The sequence below is a fragment of the Podarcis tiliguerta genome, assembly GCF_965153285.1.
Source record: "Podarcis tiliguerta genome assembly, chromosome: 7".
Taxonomy (NCBI): Eukaryota; Metazoa; Chordata; class Lepidosauria; order Squamata; family Lacertidae; genus Podarcis; species Podarcis tiliguerta.
In genome coordinates, this window is record NC_139540.1 from 37074034 (window position 1) to 37096779 (window position 22746).

The 22746-nt window shown below is 40.5% G+C and overlaps 2 protein-coding genes across 15 annotated transcripts in view; one reads left to right on the forward strand and one right to left on the reverse strand.

Moving 5' to 3' along the window:
- Positions 1–22746, forward strand: part of LOC310682348 (kinesin-like protein KIF20A) — a 55669-nt gene that overhangs the window by 14658 nt on the left and 18265 nt on the right. For 2 of the 9 annotated variants that reach the window (XR_014513878.1, XR_014513879.1), the window contains exons 10-19: positions 1500–1646; positions 2890–3055; positions 5126–5296; positions 6052–6191; positions 7480–7645; positions 8201–8306; positions 8389–8444; positions 8787–8906; positions 9358–9617; positions 16286–16370. Coding sequence is in view for 5 of the 9 variants with exons in the window: in XM_083451029.1 (XP_083307155.1) it covers positions 1500–1646; positions 2890–3055; positions 5126–5296; positions 6052–6191; positions 7480–7645; positions 8201–8306; positions 8389–8444; positions 8787–8906; positions 9358–9600 (1315 nt within the window). In the remaining 4 variants the exon portion in view is untranslated. Of the gene's footprint in view, positions 1–1499; positions 1647–2889; positions 3056–5125; positions 5297–6051; positions 6192–7479; positions 7646–8200; positions 8307–8388; positions 8445–8786; positions 8911–9357; positions 10300–13212; positions 13399–16285; positions 16371–17186; positions 18318–22746 lie in introns of those variants that run through there. The other 7 variants (XM_083451028.1, XM_083451032.1, XR_014513880.1 and 4 more) reach the window with 6 other exon arrangements.
- LYN (LYN proto-oncogene, Src family tyrosine kinase) overlaps positions 10236–22746 on the reverse strand; it is a 42325-nt gene continuing 29814 nt past the window's right edge. For all 6 annotated transcript variants that reach the window (XM_083451169.1, XM_083451171.1, XM_083451174.1 and 3 more), the window contains exons 9-13: positions 22386–22568; positions 19144–19220; positions 14252–14405; positions 13410–13541; positions 10236–12041 (exon numbers count right to left, since the gene is read on the reverse strand). In XM_083451169.1, the coding sequence (XP_083307295.1) occupies positions 11839–12041; positions 13410–13541; positions 14252–14405; positions 19144–19220; positions 22386–22568 (749 nt within the window). In that variant the 3' untranslated portion in view covers positions 10236–11838. The remainder of the gene's footprint in view (positions 12042–13409; positions 13542–14251; positions 14406–19143; positions 19221–22385; positions 22569–22746) is intronic.

Sequence of the window (22746 nt, forward strand, 5' to 3'; positions counted from 1 at the left end):
ATTTTGGAACCCAACCACCCGACATCATTATGATATCAGCTGATTGACAGGTGGGCAGCCTCCTGTATCACGTTTTGTCTACAAGCCTAGAATTTTATAAGGGTCTGGCCCACAGAGCCGAAAAGGTTCCCCACCTTGGTTTCTAGTGCCAGGAACAAGCTGAAGTGAGCTAAGTCCCTGAGCATACCTTCTTTCCCATGCAGCTGGGAAATCAGAAGCATTCACTTCAAATTCTAGTTAGCTACAATTTGCTGTTTTCTCTGTTTGTGGAATTGCAGTCAACATTAACTATTCAGTTAAGTAACAGATTAACAGTGCTACAAAAGGGAAACTGTCTTAAGGTGTCAAGGGATATTAATATACAATAAACCCACAACTTACATGCAATTGACTTGTGTGTATTCAACTTTATGTGCATGGCAAAATAATATTTTTATTTTATTAATTAATTAATTAATTCTTTTTCTTTGAAACGGGACAGGATTTGGAGGGAAATGAGCTTGGCAATCCCACCCACCATTGAACCCAATGTATTTTGACCATACACAATTTTGGCTTTAGGGACGATCCCCAGAACGTAACCCCTGCATAAGTTGCAGGCTTACTGTAAATATCGCATCAATCTGTATTGCATGTTTACTTGTTCTGTTTTCGTAATTGATATACATATGCATTTTATTGAGATTTTAATTTTTTTAAAAACCAAGCCAATTTGATCACCTGTAGTTTGAAGTTGATTTGCTTCAAATTAATTGTAAGTCTTGATCACAGTCTATCGTTCCAGGACAAAATGACAGTAAAAGCTTAGAAACTCCTCCTCCCGGCAGGATGGGGCAGTTCAGTGCAGCTTCTTACTGTCACAGTAATCCATAACTTTGTGACATGCTTATCAACAGCTGAAGGTGGCCACTGGAACACACTTACCCCAAGACACAGTAAAAATACAGGGTCAATAATAAAAGTTATTACAGTGGTACCTCGCAAGACGAATGCCTCGCAAGATGAAAAACTCGCAAGACGAAAGAGTTTTTCATTTTTTGAGTTGCTTCGCAAGACAAATTTTCCTATGGGCTTGCTTCGCAAGACGAAAACGTCTTGCGCCTTTTTTAAAAAACTGTCAATGCATTCCTATGGGAAACCGTCAATGCACAGTGGTGCTTCGCAAGACGAAAAAATTCAGAAGACGAAAAAACTCGCAGAACGAATTAATTACATCTTGCGAGGCACTACTGTACTTGACAGTGTGTATTTTACTTGTTAAAAATACTATGAGTCTGTGTTGTACCAGGCTACCTAAAATTCAAATATTAATTGATGGATTGAAAGATTGATAGGAAGTCCTTAGATGTTTTGTGTTGTGTCTTTTGTTTGTTGTGATTTTGTTTTCATTTTCTCCATTTATTCTTTACTTAATCTTTTTGAACTGTATGTAAAAACATGAATAAAAATTAATTCCAAAAGAAAGAATGATATTAAAATCAGCTGCATTCTTTGTACAGACTCTCTCTCTGTGACTTGGCTGGATCAGAACGATGCCATAAAGCACAAACCTTTGGAGACAGACTGAAAGAAGCAGGCAATATTAATAATTCTCTTCTTATTCTTGGAAAATGCATTGCAGCTCTAAAGCAAAATCAAAACCCTAAGTAAGTGACAAAAGTAAATCTTCACACCAGTTTCACATAAAACTGTTTAGACTAACCTATTGCTCTACGTTTATATTCCCCAAGAAGCAAGGTGTCTGTTTCATTGGTTAAGAGTGCTGAAAACATATTTTAACATTATTATTTTCGGTTTTTTGTATGCACGCTTTTTATGAGGCAGCCACATTATGCTGTCCTCCAGTCATTAACAGCCTGCATTTTTTCTGTGCTGCTTATGCCATTTCTCTGTTTTCAAAAAATCTCTCTGTGTTTTTTCAGAAGAAAGGAAAAGTAACACAGCCTTCATAGATACAGACAGTGCTTTTTTTCTTAAAAAAATGTTTAGGGGTACTCTCATTTTTCTACTCATATTGATTTTCATAATATGTTTTGACCCTCAATGAGGCCAAATTTAGATTTACAAAATGTTTAGGGGCATGTGTACTCCTGCGTCCCCCCCCCCCCGAAAAAAAACACTGGGTATAGATGCCGTTAGCACACCTTTTCTGTCTTTTGGGGGTTTTGACATGGTCAAAACATATTATGAAAATCAGCCTAGTACTTCTCAGCAGGCATTCACTATGACCCTTGCTATTTTATGACTCAATTTTGTTTTGTTTTAATCTTTGTTTTAGTTATTGCTAAATGATTTCATGGCTATAATTACCGTATTTTAAATGAAAGAGGTATAGTGCTGTAACACCATAATGCTATAACATTATAGTACTACAGTCATACCTTGGAAGTTGAACAGCATCCGTTCCAGAAGTCTGTTCGACTTTTAAAATGTTTGAAAACCAAATCGAGGCTTCTGATTGGCAACAGGAAGCTCCTGCAGCCAGCCAGAAGTCGCAAAAGCCCCATCGGACTTTCGGCTTACAAATATAGTTTGCAAACTGGAACAGTCGCTTCCAGGTCTGCAACGTTCAGGAGCCAAAACATTTGGTAAATAAGCTGTTCAAAAACCAAGGTACAACTGTTTAGCATTTTTGCAATATAGTGTTATAGCACTATTCTTTTCTTTAGTTTTAAAAAAATAAGTAGATGGAATAGTCTGTTGGCAATAATTAAAATGAATGAATGAATGAATATGGGACCAATCTGTTGAATGTGAAAACAGCTATGTCCTAATAAGTATTTGATGTGCAGATAAAGGGCAGATAGCAATCACACATGTCTGAATCCATGCTTGCTTTTACAAATCATGCACATGTTGAAATTAATGTTAATAAAACTTTCCCTTAAGATTAAGGCCAGCATACATTCCCTTCCGAGAGAGTAAGCTGACCCGCCTCTTCCAGCCATTCTTCTGTGGTAAAGGCAAAGCTTGCATGATTGTCAATATTAACCAGTGTGCTTCTACCTATGATGAGACATTGCATGTAATGAAGTTTTCTGCTGTAGCAAAGCAAGTAAGTAAAAGGCTGTGCCCTTCACAACATACCCCAAGCACCATTACCTTGTTTTTTCCTGGGTGAATACTACTACTAATAATAATTTATAATAATAATTTATTATTTATACCCCGCCCATCTGGTTGGGTTTCCCCAACTACAGTGCTACCTCGCAAAATGAATGCCTCGCAAGACGAAAAACTCGCAGGACGAAAGAGTTTTTCGTTTTTTGAGTTGCTTCGCAAGACGAATTTCCCTATGGGCTTGCTTTGCAAGACGAAAATGTCTTGCGCCTTTTTTTTAAAACCGTCAATGCATTCCTATGGGAAACCGTCAATGCACAGTGGTGCTTCGCAAGACGAAAAAATTCACAAGACGAAAATACTCGCAGAACGAATTAATTTCGTCTTGCGAGGCACCACTGTACTCTGGATGGCTCCCAACAGAATTATTAAAAATAGGATAAAAAAATCAAACATTAAAAATTTCCCTAAACAGGGCTGCTTTCAGATGTCTTCTAAAAGTCTGGTAGATGTTTATTTCCTTGACATCTGAAGGGTGTTCCACAGGGTGGGCACCACTACTGAAAAGGCCCTCTGCCTGGTTCCCTGTAACCTCACTTCTCATAGTGGGGGAACTACCAGAAGGCCCTTGGAGCTGGACCTCAGTGTCCATGCTGAACGATGGGGGTGGAGACAACCGTTTGGAAATTATCTTCTTTATGAGCCAATGCTTCATGGCTGAGGTGTCTCCATGCCAAGTAGCCTGTAGGATCCTGACCTCTTTACTAGGAACACTTACTTGCTTGGGCGATCTAACTGTAATGCACAACAACATAAAAAAATGTAGCAGCTAGTCTTACAACCTCAAATATAACATGCCTGATATATATCAAGACTCTCATGTCTTCTGTCGATGTTCTGAGTCTTCAGCTCACAGCAGCAAATATGTGTGTGTGGTGTTTTTGTAGTTTTAAGGCAGCCTTGTTTAGGGAAGTTTTTAATGTGTGAGATTTTAATGTCTTTTTAATCTTGGAAGCCGCCCAGAGTGGCTGGGGAAACCCAGCCTGATGGATGGGGTACAAATAATAAATTATTATTATTATTATTATTATTATTATTATTATTATTATTATTATTATTATTATTATTGGCATACCACCCACTCATACAAAATACCAGGGTTGTATACAACAGCGTATACAAATGCAATAAAATATAATATACCATAAAACAGCACAAAATAATTGTAAGTGTAATTGGCTCATCTTGGAAAAAATGTTGAAACAATTGAATGGGCCTGTTTGGCTTCAAGAGGAGTCTGAAAGTTAGCAGGGAAGCTGCTTGCCAAATGGCTGCTGCTGGTGTGTTCCACATCATGGGGCCAACGACACTAAATGCCTGGCTTATAGTTGGAGCTGGCCAGGCTTTTAAAACACAGGCAGCAACTACAGGACCCCACTGGATGATCCCAGAGACTGAGTTGGGATAAAATGGCTCAAGGTATCCTGAACCCGAGTTGTACAGGGCTTGACATATTAATATAGGGACACAGAACCTGGCCCAGTAACCTATGAGCAGGCAGTGTAGACATTTTAGCGGGGATGCTTTATGTTGTTGGCTGCCTGCACACATCAGCCACCTACCTGCTGCATTTGCACTTGTTGGAGCTTTCAGACTCCGAAAGGAGGATAGAGGGGTGGAGAGTCCAAATTTAAGAAACAAAAGAGCATACCTTACTGCTCTCTGTCTCTTAAATCTTAACCTTACCTCCTCTTTGTGTAAATGGCGAAGACATGCATGTTAGAAGGCTTCAGCAAAAGCATGCACATTCTTGAGTTCTATGTGTGTATATGAGCTGCAGTGTAAACTGTGAACAGATATGCCATGACAAATGCATTTAAAGCTTGGTTCCTTAGACAACTGAACTTTTCAACTTGCTTCTCAATTATAATCATTGCAGTGTACTTCCCAAAATTCTAAAAATTCCCTTTGTGGCCTTCCAGGGCAAATAACACAAAACTACAATTTATTGTGAAATTGTGCTCTTATTTGTAACTTAAACCACTGACACAGTATTCTTTTTCAGGTTATTCAAACATTCCAACACAAAATATTTGATTATTTTCCCAAAAAATACATTGGAAGGGATGATAGGCCTACAGTGCACTTTGATGACATATCTGCAGAGCAGCTTCCAGAGGATTCTTGTATCTCCTCTGAAGAAGAGGAAATAGATATAACTATCATGAGCCATGAGGTAATTTTTAAAACTGTTTTCAGACGATCTGGTGCATGCTTACTCAGTAGGAGATAAATCATCTTAATAGTGTTAAAAATTAATGGAGTGATTCTTAAATCAATATAATACTTTGTTTGGACTGTTTTGAGTAGTGTTACCTAGCCTAAATCCTTAACAGACTATAGCGGTTAGGGACGGGGAATAATTTAAATTCAGTTTGCATTTAAAGCTGAATTTATCAAATCCACACTTTCTGAAACAAAATGAGAACTAAAGCACATTCCTTCAGTTTTTCCACTTATCTCAATTTTTTGATGCGGTTCTCCAAACAAACAAGGTTTTACAAATTTCTGCAGAAATATGGAGAACTAAATTTAAGATTGGAAAAATGAGAAACTGAGAGAACCATAACTGGCAGTTCCTTCCATCCCTAGCAGCAGATAGAAAACACTAAGTATTTTCCCAGTTGTGTAATGGGTTTCTTAGCCCTACCAACCAGCATGTGACCCTTGGCTGATTACCCCTTAGGGCAATGTTCTCCAACCTTGTGCCCTCCAGATGCTTGGACTACAAGTCTGTGCTGGCTGGGGCTGATTGGAGGCATAGTCCAAAACATCTGGAGAGCACAAGGTTGGGGAAGGGAGGCCCTTGACAGGAGGGGGGGGGGAATGGTCTCCCAGTCCTACTCTAATGAATGGCAAATGTTAGCTCAGGCACCTCATGCTGTCTTCTGCTCTTGATTCCATGTTCTTAATTTGACTTCATTCCTGCAGGATCTCTTGAAAATGACAGAGATCTTGAAGAGCAAGCTGATTGCAGAGAGGCAAGGCAAGCTGCTCCTTGAGGTGCAAATACGCAAGGAGATGGCCGAAGCAATGTTTCAGCAACTGATGGAAACAGAAGAAGCCTGGAGGTGAGCCTTAAGACTTTGTAGCTGTGAGGAACTGAAAGGCCCCAGGCACCCACCACTCCAAGCATGGCTTAGCACATCATCAGTTCTAGAATAAGGCATATTTACGGATGCCTTATTCTATGACAGACCACTGATGTACCATGATCTTTTGTTTTGTGTTGCATGCTGGACTATTTCAAAGCAGTTGGTTTGAAAATGCCTTGCTTTTCCAAATATTTGTGCAATAGCTTTCTAGCAATCATTTAAATATATTCTGTGATAACATCCAAGTGTTAGAGACATCTGCTACTGTCTCAAGTCCTCTTAGCTAAAATGATTTTGTACTACTATACTTGTATGGAACCAAGAACCATGTGTCTTGCACAATACAGTGGATGGCCAATATAAGAAATTCTATTAGCCACCCTTCAGCTTAATTCAATGTTTATATCAGGCCAACAGCAATGGGACTGTACTACTAGAGTGATAGGATATAATAACAATAATTAATAATAAATAGTGGGTTTAATTCTGTTGAAAATGGTGGGCATTCACATTTCTAGTTTCTTTCTGAATGGAAATCTGAGTTTCACTGTTCGATCCAGTGCACGTTTACTAGGAAGTAAGGTATATTGTAGTAAATTGATTTTACTTCTTACTATGTAATAAAAGTATAAGCCTGTCTTCATGCTGCAGTTCACGTGGCCACAGCAACTCCAGCATGATGGCAGACCAGCAGGCAGGCTGATGACCAGGGAAGCTGTTTAAAGGAGATCCGGAGGAACTTCAGAGAGTAATTTTGCAAACTGCTCTCTGAAGTGTTCCTACCCTCCTTTAAAGTAGGAGGGGCTGAGCTATAAGGAAAGGGAGGTGGCATAGCTGTGAGGGAAGGCTTGGGCAGCCTGTGAGGGCATAGGCAAAGGAGGGAGGGGTAAAGGGAGGAGGGGTTGGCCAGATGTCAGTTACTATGAGGTTAGTCCTTATTTGTACAGGAAACCTCCAGGAAACATGCATGGGACATAATTTGTGATTTCTAGCTATGGGTTGGAACTGGAGTTCTTCCCATTAAATGAAACGAGGGCTTCTATATAATAGAAATGAGATAAGAGACATATTTTGACAATTCCTCTGTGCTACTGCTCAGAGGGAAGATCTTCTGACCTCAGGTGCAGGATAGGGAAAGGGTGCTGGGATTGGAGACGGATGCATTTTGTACCCACCCCTATGTAGGCTTGTTAATTGAATCATTAGTATAGATAATTAGTAATTAAAAGTATTTTGTCTGTCTCTCATTGCTAATACTATCCAGTAAACGCTTAGAAGATCTGAAAGAAAGGTATGAAGAAAAAATGGAGAGTAAATTTGAAATGTACAAGGAGGCCATAAAGAAGCATGCATACATGTGTGCAATGGATCAAATTGAAAACCACTATGTGCCAGTAGAGGAGTTCATTGCTGAACAAGCAAAGGTCGAGGTACTTATTCTCTAAAACTTGTTATCTTTGTCCATTGCACACGCTGGCATTCTTTCCAAGGTATCTGCAGGAATTCTGTTAAAAGGTTAAGTTGTTAAATGAAAGCTCTGAAAAGGTAGGGGTTATATTGGGCTGTGGTTTTTTGTGGGAGAGAGTGATGTTAATTAATCCTCGTGACTTTGGATGTGCCTATGTATTTTGAAATGTGTGCCCCCAAAATATTTTGACAGGTGTCAGCCAAAAGCACATTGTCTGGTGGTATACCAATAAAGTTTTAGACATGAAAGGGTTCCTAAATATATTTAATGCAGAAAATATTAGACCAAAGTGGGATGTGACACTAATATGTTTGTTTTCCAAAGCTCGTCATATTGGATAAGGAAATAGGTGCTAAAAGTTATCTTAATTGTTGCTTAAAGTGATGGGGGGAGGGCAGGGGAGAAGAACAGCTAAGCTTTTTTTAAAAAAAAGCACATGCTGTTACTAAAGCCATTTGAGTACCATTTGAGTAAATTATTATGATTCAAAATTATTATAATTCATCTTGTTGCTCAGGACAGAGAAATGAAAATACTAGAATTGAAAGCAAAACTTGGTAAACTCAATACCTTGCCTTCAGAAAGTCCTAATTTAGACTCTGCAGAAGGGAATATTGATCCAGGTAAGCAACCTGCATTCTTGAGCTTAAGGTTTTTCCCCCTGAAAAGTGGTCCAAATATTCTTAGCCTTGTTTTGCTTCACAGATCTTAAATGCAATGCTTCAGATGCTTCGCAGGGACAATGTGATGAGAGAGACAAGGTAACTTCCTGATTCCTTCCGTGGTCCCTCCCGATTCTCTGCTTCATTATCAAAATATTTCTTAGAGCTCTTTGATCAAGGGCTGGTAAAATAAGTAAGGTGGGGATGGGGAACCAGTGGTAGTTCGGTTGTTGCTGGACCATAACCCCCACAATTCCTGACCACTGGATGGGACTGATGGGAGTTGGGAGTCCAACAGTATCAGGGTTGGGGGCTACTGGATTCCTAAACCCTGACCCTACAATAGAGCAAAATCATGGTCAGTCAAAGGTTGCAGCAGAGAGTTACACCAACATGACTCTTCCTTTAAACACTAATCGTAACAATAAGATTCTTTTGCAGCAAATAAGATCCTTGAACTTAAAAATAGAGAAATTAAATGAAATGTTGCAAGATGCCAATGAACTCTACAGACAAGCAATGGAAGAAAATCATAGACTTAAGCAAGTGATGATGCATAAGGTTGGTCACATGGCTACTAAAGCTGCATTTGACTGTTCTCTCTCTCAGCTATTTCTCCTGCTTATGACTGCTATACCTGTTAGTCTTAACCTCCTGCATGACTTGAAACTCTCTATATTTCAAATTTATCAGGATAAGAAGATTAACTTGAAAATGCAATTTTCTGCTCTCTTCCTATTCAAGCTTTTGGTGAGCAAATAATAGAAAATATGAGGTCTTACAATGCATTTCATTATATTTGAAGTAGACTGCTGTACATACCAGCTAAGCAACAGAGGTATCGTCTTGACTGAGAACTGGCGATTTCAAGATGGCCTCTAACCTATTAGAAAATGTTTAACTATGTATTCATTTTGGCTCCTCACCTTCAGAAGATGCCAGTGAGATCTATTAAAATCAGTAAATGCCAGGACTCATTCTACCTCTAATGCATCCTTCCATGGCTTAACAGGAAGAAGAAGTCAAGGGTCTTCAAAACCGGGCTAAGCGTGGCAATGAGCTTGAAGCCACAGTGCCTCTTCTACAAGAGGAGCTACGTGAAAGCAAAAAACCCCTAAGCACAGATTCGAAGCATCAGAAATCCAAGAAGGGCTTCTTTGCAAATCTGAAACATACCCTAGCAGATGTTCCTAAAACACTTGGTGACAAAGACTCAGAAAAACCTGAGGCATCTTCTACAAGCTCTCACAAGTGACCTCAGCAACACGCAAAGTAAGAGAGTAATTAGCATCCTTCTTGGGGAGGGTTTAATGCAGCTACTGAATTAGTACAGGTACTGAATTGGTGGTTAATCAGAGAAGGCAAAAGCACTGGAGGCAATTTCTACTTTGAAAATAAAATGCTTTGCTGAACAAAAAGTTAAGTTAACATATCAGCATGGCTTAAATGTGGCCTCAGATGTTCTTGTTGCTGTATAGTGCTACTATCTGCATCAATAATGCCAGAACACATTAAACACACCATTGCTTATGTTTTTCTTGTACTAGGATAAATTTTGGAAGTTCCCTTGTTTTAAGAAATATACTTAATGTTCAGATGACAATATCCATCATCTCAGCTTCAGGACCATTGTAAAAATGTGTAGAATGAAGCTACATGAATTCTGTGATTGAATTGCTTTCCTTGTATAAAGAAATTGGATGGAAATGTGTAAAGCAGCCATTTTATACATTTGCTAATAAAAATGTTTACCAATACTTGACAAGTAGCAGCGAATGAACTAAACACAATTGTCTACAGAAGCATAGACTTAATATAGTTGCTGCCATATACTGTGGTTGTCTCCTTATGAGGGGATAACAACTTAGAAAATACTCAAAATCTGCCAGGTTTGAAATTTCAAGAATGCTTATTTATTAAAATCACAATAAAATGAAAACAGTATTTACAGGTTGACAGCCTGGTTGCCAGTTTGTCAACTGGATTCCTTCATTTAAAAAGAGTAAATATCATGTGTACTACAAAAATATTGGTTTGTGCAACTGAACATAGTTAGAATCACAATGTTCCTATAGTAACCAAGTTGTGAATAAGTATTTTGGAAAAGTCTCAGCATGATAGAGAAAAAAACAACCCTTTTGGAGAAAGCTGAGGCACAGAGTAGTGAGATCGCATCCTGTTCATAACTTCAATCCAATCCTGACTTTATACAACTAGTGACCTTAAACCTGATTTTCAAGTGTCTCCCTGCCCCCACTTCCGCATCCTACTTACGTAATATGTGCAACAAATAATATAGACTTTGGTTATAATAGTAGCTGGCTGTACTTTCTAATGAGAATGTTGTGTTAGTTGTGCTTTTTAAATTTAAACATTAAATTGCCCAGTGTTAGAACTAAAGTGCTGCCTTTATGAGCCACACTGGTAGAAAGGTTTCTTCCATGACTCTAGGTTACACTTCATTTAATCCCTATCAGATTCCTACTTGAAAACGAACTATAAATCCATATACAATATACTTTAGATCATCATGGATCAATGTACTGCATTTCAGATTCTACAGGTAGGTCCTTTGAAGGGAGGTAATGTGAGCCAGAAAGACTGTTTCTTGCTTAAAATCATGGTTAGCTTCTTGGGGTTGGGGGGAACCACTCTATTATGATGTCTCGTTCACTTCATTTCAACTATGCCAATTCCACCTTACTCTTTACATAGGTATAGACACTACAGCTGCTTTTACTGTTTAAGCCCCTTCATCCAATCCACTTTTACAAGGCAAAACACAAAAGAGCTGTCTTTTTAACATAAAAAGCAATTGCAGCAGGCTTCTAGCATGAGCTCCTCAGTGGTGACCAGGGAAGAGATGAGTGGGCAGACTGATTAAACATTTTCTCTGCCACTGTTTATTCAGTCAAAGTTGTCTCTCCAAGCTAAGAAAGATGCCATTCCTGTGTTTTTTACGCTGCAGGTGGGCAAGCCATTCCAAAAGATGCAATTCTGAGGAAATAAATGATGGCTCTGCAGTCCTCCCGCCTCCCCTCCCACAGCCTCAAAAGCTTTTCAGTTAAAATAAACGGGTGGCGAGAGCTCATATACATCACTATAGCATATAGATGGGCCCTAAAACAGACCTTTTTTTTTTTGAGATGCATGTTATGACTGGAACATGTGGGGCTAAGTTTTGGTTGCTGTCATGAACTGTTGTTGTTGCTGTTTCTCTTCATTACATTTGCAGCTGTCTCCAGTTTGATTTTGATCTTCTGTTGTGTCAAAAGAATCTGGATACTTAAGAAAAATAGAAAGAAAGTGCCAGCAGTAGAGGACATTAAAGCCTTAAGCTGGATAGTGGTCACCTGCAACGTTTTCTTGAGCTTCAGTTTCAGGATCCACAAGCAGTTAGGATATCCTAATGCATAAAAGTAACTGGCGCAACCACAATGTCCCATTAAGAGGTCTACACCAATTTGGAGGCAGGAGCTGCTCCTTTTTCCTGTTAGGGCTGCTGTTGATATTGTCCTTCTGTAGCAGTGTAGAAGTCATCAAGGACACTCTGTAAATATTCAAAAGTTGGTCTCTCTTCTGCTTTATCTTTCCAGCATGTTTTCATAATATCATAGAGCTCAGCTGGACAGGCCTCCATGCGTGGCATGCGATACCCACGTTGAAGAGCTATCATGACATCAGAATTACTCATCCCTGAAACAATAAAAAACATATTTCTTCCACTAGCAAATTTGGCTATGTCAGTCTAAAAAAACACACAACCCAAACAATTCTAAACCTTCCTCCACCCCTGCATTTCTAATACTTTTATCAAATTCATTCATTGAATAGTTAAGCTTTTGTTACTGGAGAAAGTCAATTGTAGGAAATTAAGATAATTTATGGAGTCAGCTCCAATGAAGTACTGCAGTGGGACTTACTTCTGAGTAAACATGTATTTGATTGCACTGTAAATTGAATGTCAGTTGATCCAAGGCCTCCCTACACTACACCCCTGGTAGGATACATCAGAACCCCCTCTCTGATGTCAGAGAGGAAGACCTTAGGTTGGATCTCCATACCTGCTGCCACAAAACCTCAAGATGCCCTTGCCCTCCAATGCCAGAGCCCCAATGTTAGCTGGGTTAAAAAGTGGGTGGTATCAAAGAGGGTGCTGGGCAGCTAGGACCCAATGATTACCTAGTAGAAAGCCAAACTGGTCACCTGTGTTCTCACAGACTGTATGTTTGCATTTTGGCCTTTCAGTGACCTTCCCTAGAGAGGTAATCACCTGCCATTGCATCAGCAGCAGACAATCTTATATGAGATCTGCACAATTTCCCCCCAAAGGTACTAAGGATCTGTAGTCCATCCTCAGAGTTTCATCACCTGTAACATTCAGCTCTGACCCCAGGGCCTGCTTTCAACTTTCAACTCCAGTTATGATACAGTGGTAACTTGGTTTAAGAATGATTCGGTTTACAATGATTCGGAAATAGTGTCCCGGTTTGAGAACTTTACTGCTGGAGGCAGTGGAAGACAGGAGTGCCTGGCGTGCTCTGGTCCATGGGGTCACGAAGAGTCGGACATGACTAAATGACTAAACAACAACAAAGAACGGAATCTGAACAGTGGAAGGACACCGGCGGTGGGAGGCCTCATTAGGGAAAGTGTGCCTCGGTTTAATAACATTTTCGGTTTAAGAACGGACTTCCGAAATGGATTAAGTTCATAAACCAAGGTACCACTGTACAGCAAACACACCTGCTTTTGTAGCAAAGACTATCATCACACAACGTGCTGCTGTTGTTGCAGAATATATTTCTTACATTGAATGAAGCCAAGGCATTCATTCATTAATTCATTTTTTTAAAAAATGCTGTAGGGAGGCCAAAGACTCGCATGGTTTCAACCCACATTCCTCCTGTAACGGAGTACTTTGAAGACACTTTCTTAAGTACAGCAACCAATACACGTTTTCTAATTATCAAAATGTCTCTTGTTGCATGTTTGCACCTATTCTATTAACTCTGGTACCTGTATAAACTGAGGGCAAATAAGCAGTAAATAAAAAGTACATACCTGGATAAGGAATTTTCCCATAAGTAATTATTTCATACAGAAGCACTCCAAAGGACCACACGTCAGACTTAATAGTAAATGAGCCAAAATTAATGGCTTCTGGTGCTGTCCATTTGATAGGGAATTTTGCACCTACGGAGAGGAAAACAACAGCACCATTTTAAATCTAGTTTCATTCATGTAACCATTAAAAACTATTCGTAAGGTGATTCAGATGGTGATTCATAAGGGGAAAGTGACTGAAAAATTGGAAGTGACAATGAAGATTCTTCAATAGTATGGAAAATAAACTCTGACAAAATGTTGAAGGAACTGGTGTTCAGCCTGGGAAGGAAGACTGGGGTGGGGGAAAAACGAATTTGCACTCTTCAAATACCTGAAGAGTTGTTCTCTGCTGCCCCAGAGGGTGTAAGTTACTGAAGAGTAGAATTTGGTTTAATGTTAGGAGAACCTTCTTGGTTTCAAGATCAATGGAACTAATTGCCTAGAAGGCTGCCCCTCATTGGACATCTGCAACAGACACTGTTCTGGAGGTCTTAAAGCCATCTTCTGGAGATGTTCTAGCTCTGGATTTCTGGCATCAAGCAAGGGGTTAGCCCCTATGGCCTACAAGGTTTCCTCCAATTCTATGATTTTATGACAGGAGCCAGTGAGAAAAATGTGGAGGTCTGCTATGTCTCTCTGTAGAAATGTAAGTGCAAACCAAGTAGCAAGGTAGGAAATCCCAGGGGCAGAGAGCAGAGATAGAACAGTGTGTGTTGACATTTAGATATTTCTAGTGAAACAAGTGGCCATTAACAGAATTATTCTTATAGGACTTAAAATTACAATGTGATACAAACCTTCCCTGGCTGTATATTCATTATCTTCAATTACTCTAGCAAGTCCAAAATCAGCAATTTTGCACATTAGAGACTCTGAAACGAGAACATTAGCTGCTCTCAGATCACGATGGATGTAGTTTTTTCTTTCTATATATGCCATCCCTTCTGCAATCTGCAACAACAAATAAAATATCTTCAACTTTTGTACTGTTCTTTTTTGTAAGCACTTTTATACGCACACAAATAATATTTGTAAACAGTCAAGGAAACTCCTTTTTTAACATATCATTTTTACACATTAGCCATGATATGCACAGCCTCCAGTATTTAAGAAATGAAAATAGGGATGCACTTGGGTACAGATAACACCCCTTTGCTTACATTATATATCATTCATTGCTCAATGGTAGATTGTATCTACAAATGGAGGGGAGAGGAGGGGAGTGGGTTGGTCAACATTCATAGGTTTTCCTCATTTTCAATTTACAGAAGTGCCATAAAGTACCTTTACATACAGCCAAGGACAGCATTTGGTATAGGCTTGCCATATGGTTTGTTAACTATTTAGGCTTTTTCTTGTGCATGGAACATTCCCCTTGTGGGTTCCTTAAATCTGTTCTGAGGTGCACACAGTGGGGGGAAAGGGGGCAATTTCTGTTATGTTACTCCTTGTGTTGTGTTAATCCTTCTGCTAGCACAAATATTTAGCTTTCTGTTAATCAGCTCCCATCTATAAATATGCTTTGCTTGAAATAATTATTATTAATAATATTTCTAGCTCCTTTCCGCTCCCTGCAGCTCACTCACACCCCAAGTTGATGGCAGGTTGCCTCCCTCCTTTCTCTGTTGCACCTCAACCGGTAGGGGCAGAGGACTGTGTAGGACAGGGGTTGCCAAGTTTTTAAGGCCAGTGAGAACATTTGGAATTTTGAGAAATGGCTGTGAGTGCCAATCACAAAATGGCTACCACGGTGCAGGTCACATAACACAAAATGGTGGCCACAGCCAAAAGAGAAGAGGCAGGAACACAAAATGGTTCAGGCATGCTTCCCCCCAATTGCATTGCGGATTTCTGAGGTGATGGTTACTGAAACCTATCCTAGGCACCATCAAAGGCACTGGTGGGCATGGAGACACCCAGTTGACAACTCTTGGTGTAATGTAATGTCTCTGCCTGGCAAGGTAAAGATGTCAGAAGACAGACAACACAGCTCAGATCATAGTTGCCCCCCTTCTGTTCCTCAACTTCTAGTACATCTGTCAGGGTGCAGCCAATTCTGTCCCTTTGTAACACAGTTCCAGAACATACCACATGTCTCTTTGTTATGATACAAACATAGGGGTCCCTAATCCAGAGAGACCAGGACAGATGCAGACTGGAAAAGCTTCTAATCATTGTTTTTCAGGGCTGCATTAGCTAAACGTTTTCAGCTCAGTTCCCAGCTATATATTAATTTTACATTTTCTAAAACAATGCAACATGTAAAAAGTATCAGTTCTTCCTAGTTTTGTTGAGCAAGTTTGTCAACACGCAGCCCAACCAAGCCTGATGAGCAACTCACTTTTGTCTTAAGTTTTCACACGCAAACCAGATTTCATTCTTTTTAAAGTCAGTTGGACTTATTTGGCTTAAATAGTTTTGGCTGTTCAAGGGACTGTAGAGCTATTAATAGATACCATAAATGTCTGCACTCTCTTTAAAATGTCTCGGGTAGCAGTCCTCTTGCAATATGCAGATCAGCATCTATTTAAAAAAAGGAACTGAACACTCGCTTTGTTCCTCTTTTTGTGGGCCAGGCAATGGAAAAATACCCATGGTGGTACTTCCCACCGCACTGTCACAAGTGCTGAACACAGTTTTTGTGAAGAGAAATATTGCACAAAAGCTAAGCCCTTGAAGAGGACCAGCAGTTTCTCTCTAGTGCAGAAGGCTCAGAAAGTAGGGCTTCTTGTAACCAGAGGATGTAGCTACTCCCTTAGTGGCAAATATTTCCCGTCCCCAGGATCTGTTGTTGTTTCCTCTTATTTTTATATATATAATTTTTCTACTAGGAGGGCTAAGGCTAAAATATCTGTCGAAGTGTGATAAGAAGCCTGTTGACTGAAGGGATTTATAAAGATAAGAATCCTACAACAGGTCAGTTTTTTTAAAAAAATACTGAGATGAAATGGGGGCACAAAAGGCTGGATAGGACAAACAAACCCATTACAGATTGGAACAGCATTGAAAACCACAATAAAGTTGGTACAAATAATGCCAGGAGGAGAAAAATGAAGGATCATGCTTCCTGACACCAAGCATAGATTGGCCCTAGTGCAAAGGATTTGTACCTTGCAGATATTTCTCCCCCTGCAAGGAAACAATTATTGTATTGTATCCTGGAGAGAGAGAAAATGAACAAGTAGATGAGCTGACTGCAGCAAATTTAGACCAAATTTCAGTCCTTGGGTGGGTCTAGAGAAGAGGAAGCAGCAGTGGGAACTTCCAAGGTATGTGCAAAGACTTCTTGTTATTTTAAAAGGCCTCTCTAGGTCCCTTCCCACCAATCAACTAACCAAAATCCCAGTTAGAACATAACTCTTTAACATAGGCAAAAGAGTGCAGCACACAGGTGCAAACCCTGATCAGATAAATTTGAAACTTAAACTCAAGGGAAGCATGTGGTCTGCTATCCGTGAGGAGGAATTAGTGAAGGTGTGTCAGCAGCACCTGCTCCAGTCCATTTTAGGAAGCCACCCACAAAATCACATTTTAACTCCACATGTCCAAGAAGTTCAGGTACATAGTTTACAATTTAGTGCAGGAAAAAAATTGTGACAGATTCCCCTTCCATGCCAGATATGACCCCCCCACCCCCAGACGTTTAATAGCTAGCAATGCATTCCAGATGTTCTCCAAGAATGAACTTCTAAACACAACTTGCAATCCCAACAAATGGTTGTTTTAAAACAGAAATGTGGAATATACAAGTGTTAGTAAAGAAATCACCACGAAAAAGAAAGCAACTGTAACACAGTCTGAAGATAGATATTAATCGTTGCTAGTATGGCATGTGACATAGATAAAGATGTTGATATGAGGCGTCTGTTACTATTACAACCATTTTCAGCCAGACTGAGGCCAACTTTTGCAACAGGAAATTAAGGTCATGTTCAAAGGATATTTGGTACAGGACATGTTGCTCTGTAGTGTTGTGCCCTCTGGTAAATATTGATTTAAGAGGATTTAAATGTTTTTGTTTAAAATCTACCCAAGCACTGTGGGTCCTTTTCCACATAGACTTTTTCTTTTCATTGCCATTGTTTTGAAGATGAGCAATGAATACAGCATAGTATATTCCAACCAGCTGCTATTTGTTCTAAAGAGAATGAAAGCCATTTGCAAAAATAAGGAAGACGAAACCAAGAGCAAGCTATTGTGCAACCTTCACCAGAATGCAACGTGCTTGCTCTGACTCTCATCTGATTTGCCTTCCCTGCTTCTGTCTCTGGCCACATCCACACCAGCCATTTAAAGCACCATTCTACTACTTTAGACAAACAGTAGTTTGTTAAGGATGCTGGGAGTTGTTAGGAGAGCCCTATTCCATTCACGGTGCTACAACTCCCAGAGTGCTTAAACAATCAATTCCTCTTTCTGAGAATTGTGGGTCTGTAAAAGGGAATAGGGGGTTCCTAACAATCCTCAGATCCCTTAACAAACTACGGTTTTCAGGATTTTGTGGTGGAAGCCATGACTGTTTAAAGTGGTGTAATAGTGCTTTAATTGCATGGTGCAGATGAAGCCATTCCATAGTCATGGGGTCTGTTTCTACAGGGACTTTTGTAGCTCCTTTTACTGCTTTGGGGAAAATAAGGGTGCAAGTTACTTGGAAGCACTCTCTAAACTGATGGAAGGGACTACGAACACCATTCTGCATGGGTTCCTGCTCTGTTATATGTCTTCCAAGGTTTGTGGAATTTTGGAGCCTGTTACAGTTTCACACAGCTCCAAGCACCAGCAAGGCGATCCAGGATGCATTGAGCCAGTGGATGCCCATCCCTCACAACGTGTCACTTCTGAATAAGGAGCAATACTTCTGAATGTGCTGCACACTCTTTGGGGCTGCCCATCATTGACAGGAAGTAGTATCTGTCGCTGGAAATTTCATTCACTCCCATTTCTTCCTGGTTAGGAGCAATCCTCATCAGAGGTTGTACATCAGCCTCTTAGACAACCCTGCCACCGTACTAAGCCAGTGCTGCACCTTGGCCTGGGCAACATTCATTGTATTCTCCTTGGCAGTAGCAAGCAGCAATTTATTTTACTAAACACAGTGACAGCCTTCTTCCAGACAGCACAAGAATAATCTCTTTCTTCTCTTGCCAATTCCCCCTGCTAATTAGAATATTTGTGAATATTCCATGACATCACAGCAACTCAGGCAACATTAGGAGAGACAAACAGGCAGCAGCCCTCTAAATACAATTAATTACACTTTCGTAACTAAGCAAAGTTTACACAGTAAAGGTAGCATTGTACATAAACTGCAGTTAGGGCTACACACCTAGGGTCAGGATGAGGCCAGTTACATCTCCCCATGCTGTGCACTGGGGTAGCTATATTTATATAGTTCAACCCAGGCACATTATCTATTATTCCACCTATAGTTGACCTGCCACTTCCTCCTCAAAACGGACCCAGATGTGACTTGACTAAGCCACAAATGGTAGGGGATAACACAATGTGCCTGGGGCCCCAGCAATTCAGAGAGCAATTTTCTCTTGCCACATCTGCAGGAGAAAACCACTTTAAACCAAACTTTCAGCATCCAAAACCTGTCTCAGTAAACCTGGTTTCCAGACAACGGTGAAAATGAAGCATAGCCAGTGCCAAGACAGCCCAGTATCAAAAATAAAAAATTATTTACCTGAGCTGAGAAGTCAATGAGCTTTGGAAGTAGTAATTTCCCACCATCTTGACTCTTCAGGAAATCCAGCAAGCTCCCTGTGTGGTAAAGGAAGGGCAAGACAAGGTGGTAAGAAACAAGTCAAACTCAGATGGGAGTGAATGGCATAAAAATATTTCTGGGGATCTTGTGAGTGAATGAGATTTTTGAAAGCATTCATCTCTATTTAAATGGATGGGGGAACTTACCTTTTAACAACACTAATACATTTTAGCTTTCGGCTCTGCAAAACCATGCCAAGGGTGATTGATTTTATGAGATTAGTTTAAAAGCTGCTTTAAGAAATTGGCAAGAGATTCATAGTGTGTACACATCAGGCTTATGTGCAGTGGAAGAGATCTCAGTAGCACATGACAAATTTGCACTCACTTTGCACCCATTGTTATTATTTTAAATGAAGCAGCCAAACAAGCAGGCCATGAGAACTCTACCACTGCAAATAGCTGAGGACTTGCCATATCCTGCTAGGAACTCACAAAACACAGTAACTTTTCAAAGGTTACAGAAATATATTGGTCCTTCAGTTTGACATAGGGCTTAATGTGCATGGTGTGTGGTGTGGGGGGTGTCCAGGAAAAATTCATCAGATGCATGTACAGCAAGTGTCTGGGAAAGTGGTGCCTTTAGAATTGTGTGCCTGGCTGTTCACTACAACTTGCTGTGCTGAGGGAGCACAGTGCAGTTTGTTGCATGAGGCAGAAATTATTAGGTGTGTATTAGGTGTTGGAAAAGTTGTGACCGCTAAATTATTTGCTGGACACATTATACACCCTCTACTGTATATCCACTGCTAAACTGAAAGAGTGTGGGTTCAGGGAGCCTAACTTAAAAGTGAGAGGAATATGCAAGACTATAATGTCTTTAGCTGCTTCATCTAGGCGTTCCCAAACTTTATACTCAAAAGGCCCTCTTGAGATGGCTGGAAATTATTGAGACCCTCCAGTCACAAAATGGTGCCTTATCAAAGCAGTGTCCAGCATGAGCAGCTGACACTGACATTGTTTTCGTTTGATTTATGATCACTCTTCGGAAATTGCTTTTAGTCTCTCACCACACTGTTTTCTTTCTAGCAAGCAGCTCCACAGTCCAGCTTTCCTTGAGTTAAATACAGACATTAGGTATGGGGGCATTCTGACTCAGCTTTCCACTTTAGGAAGAAGATGTTGATCCAAAGACTCTAAGCAGAGAGGGCTTCCTATTTTATATTTTCATCTCCCCGCACCAAGCTTCTCAGAACTGTTTTTACTCATTGTAATTTCTCTCCCCCCCCCCCTTCCATACCTAACTTATCTACTTCTCATAAACTGCCACTTTTTCTCATCCCTCCTTCACTTTAATTTGTTGTTACTTTTAAATGACGGTTTCTCTCTCTTCCTAATTTTCTTCAACACCTGTTCTAGCCCTTTCCAGTCAGCGGAGGGGCAACCTCTTATCTGCTTCCCCTGGCATCATTCCAACAAAAGGCTATATAGAGGCCTGAATTCCCTCTCAAGTGAGTATAAGCAGTGGCTTATACTCAGCACACGTATGAATTTTCAAATTTTCTCCGTAGGCTGAAATGGTTGGGGAACTGCATTTTCAGTAAAAACTACAGACACTTCCGCTTCTGCCAAAGTAACAGTACATACTAAAGTTTCCTTTGACCTAATGCAACATGCAGAACAGAGAAATAGTCTCCTATGCTTCAGCTCAACAAAATCTAGAGAGATGGGGGAAATCTACAGCACCTGTCAAAATGCCAGCCATTCAAATATTTACCCTGCATGTGCCCACTCAGTTGCTTCAATTGGCAGTGGTACCTCGGGTTACAGACGCTTCAGGTTACAAACTCCGCTAACCAGTGGTTGCTTCAGGTTAAGAACTTTGCCCCATGATAAGTGGAAATCGCACGCCAGCGGCGCAGCGGCAATAGGAGGCCCCATTAACAAAAGTATGCCTCAGGTTAAGAACAGACCTCTGGAATGAATTAAGTTCTTAACCCGAGGTACCACTATGTGGCTATAGGTGCCACATAAGGTAAAGGTAAAGGTACCCCTGCCCGTACAGGCCAGTCTTGACAGACTCTAGGGTTGTGCGCCCATCTCACTCTATAGGCCGGGGGCCAGCGCTGTCCGAAGACACTTCCGGGTCACGTGGCCAGCGTGACGAAGCTGCTCTGGCAAGCCAGAGCCACACATGGAAACGCCGTTTACCTTCCCGCTAGTAAGCGGTCCCTATTTATCTACTTGTACCCGAGAGTGCTTTCGAACTGCTAGGTTGGCAGGCGCTGGGACCAAACAACGGGAGCGCACCCCGCCGCGGGGATTCGAACCGCCGACCTTTCGATCGGCAAGCCCTAGGCGCTGAGGCTTTAACCCACAGCGCCACCCGCGTCCCATACGCAGTATGGGACATACCATGTGGTATGGTATGTATACCAGTTCTGTATTTGTAAGAACTAAGTCATTTAGCATGGCAGGGCCTACGCTTTGGAATTCCTTGCCTGTTGACATCAAGCAGGTACCTTCACTATATTCTTTTCAGTACCTGCTTAAAAACATCCTTGTCTAGACAAGCCTACCCAGGTTATTAGAAGGTTAAGCTAATTTTAATCTGCTTTAGCATTTTAAAGTATGCATTTTTTTTTCTTATTTTGTCTTTTGTAAACCACTTTGAGGGTGGTGGTGGTTTTTAAAATCAAGTGGTTTATAAATTTTATGAAATAAAAACAAACAAACAAATGTTAATTGGTTCAAAATAAGCCACTTACCTATTCTATCCCAAATTTGGCATGAACCGCCCCCTCAAGCTTTCATCTCCTACACACTGCAAAGGTCAAATGTAACCTGCTGCATGATTTTCTAATTATAATCCATAGAACAGGTTCACCCCACCAATTCCTCATGATGATGGCAGAAGGCAATACAGCAGACCGTGGCCCCTTGGAGCTCTAGTGCAAAGAAAGGATGTTTCTGGATGGCAACCCTCATCATTCCTGGCCATGCTGGATGGAGATGCTGGGAGTTGGAATCCAACAACGTCTGGAGGGCACAACTTTGGCTATTTGCAGAACAGATGAAACTTTGACCTATTTGTTTCTATAAGCCTATTCCTCTTATGATACTTAATTTAATGTGTAATATTTTTTGTCCAGGGTACGAGACACTGCTAACCAATACTCAAGTTACTACAGTCCCATGGTTAATGAATTCAGTAATACCTACCTTTTGCCATGAATTCAGTTATGATATAAATTGGTTCTTCTTTGGTAACTACAGCGTAGAGTCTGACCAGCCTGTCATGCTGAAGTGATTTCATAAGGTTGGCTTCTTCCATGAATGCCTGCGCAGACATGGTGCCTGGCTTCAGAGTTTTCACTGCTACTTTGGTATTGTTATTGTAGTAACCTAGAACAAAAGGGATAGTTATAGGAGAAGAGACATCCAGAGCGCTGAATGTGCTGGTCAAATGTCTTGCCATTAAAGATCGTTAACAATAAATTTATAAATGATGTATTTACAAGCAGGCACCAACAAATGCTACTACAGTCGTACCTTGAAAGACCGACATTGGCTCCCAGTTCGT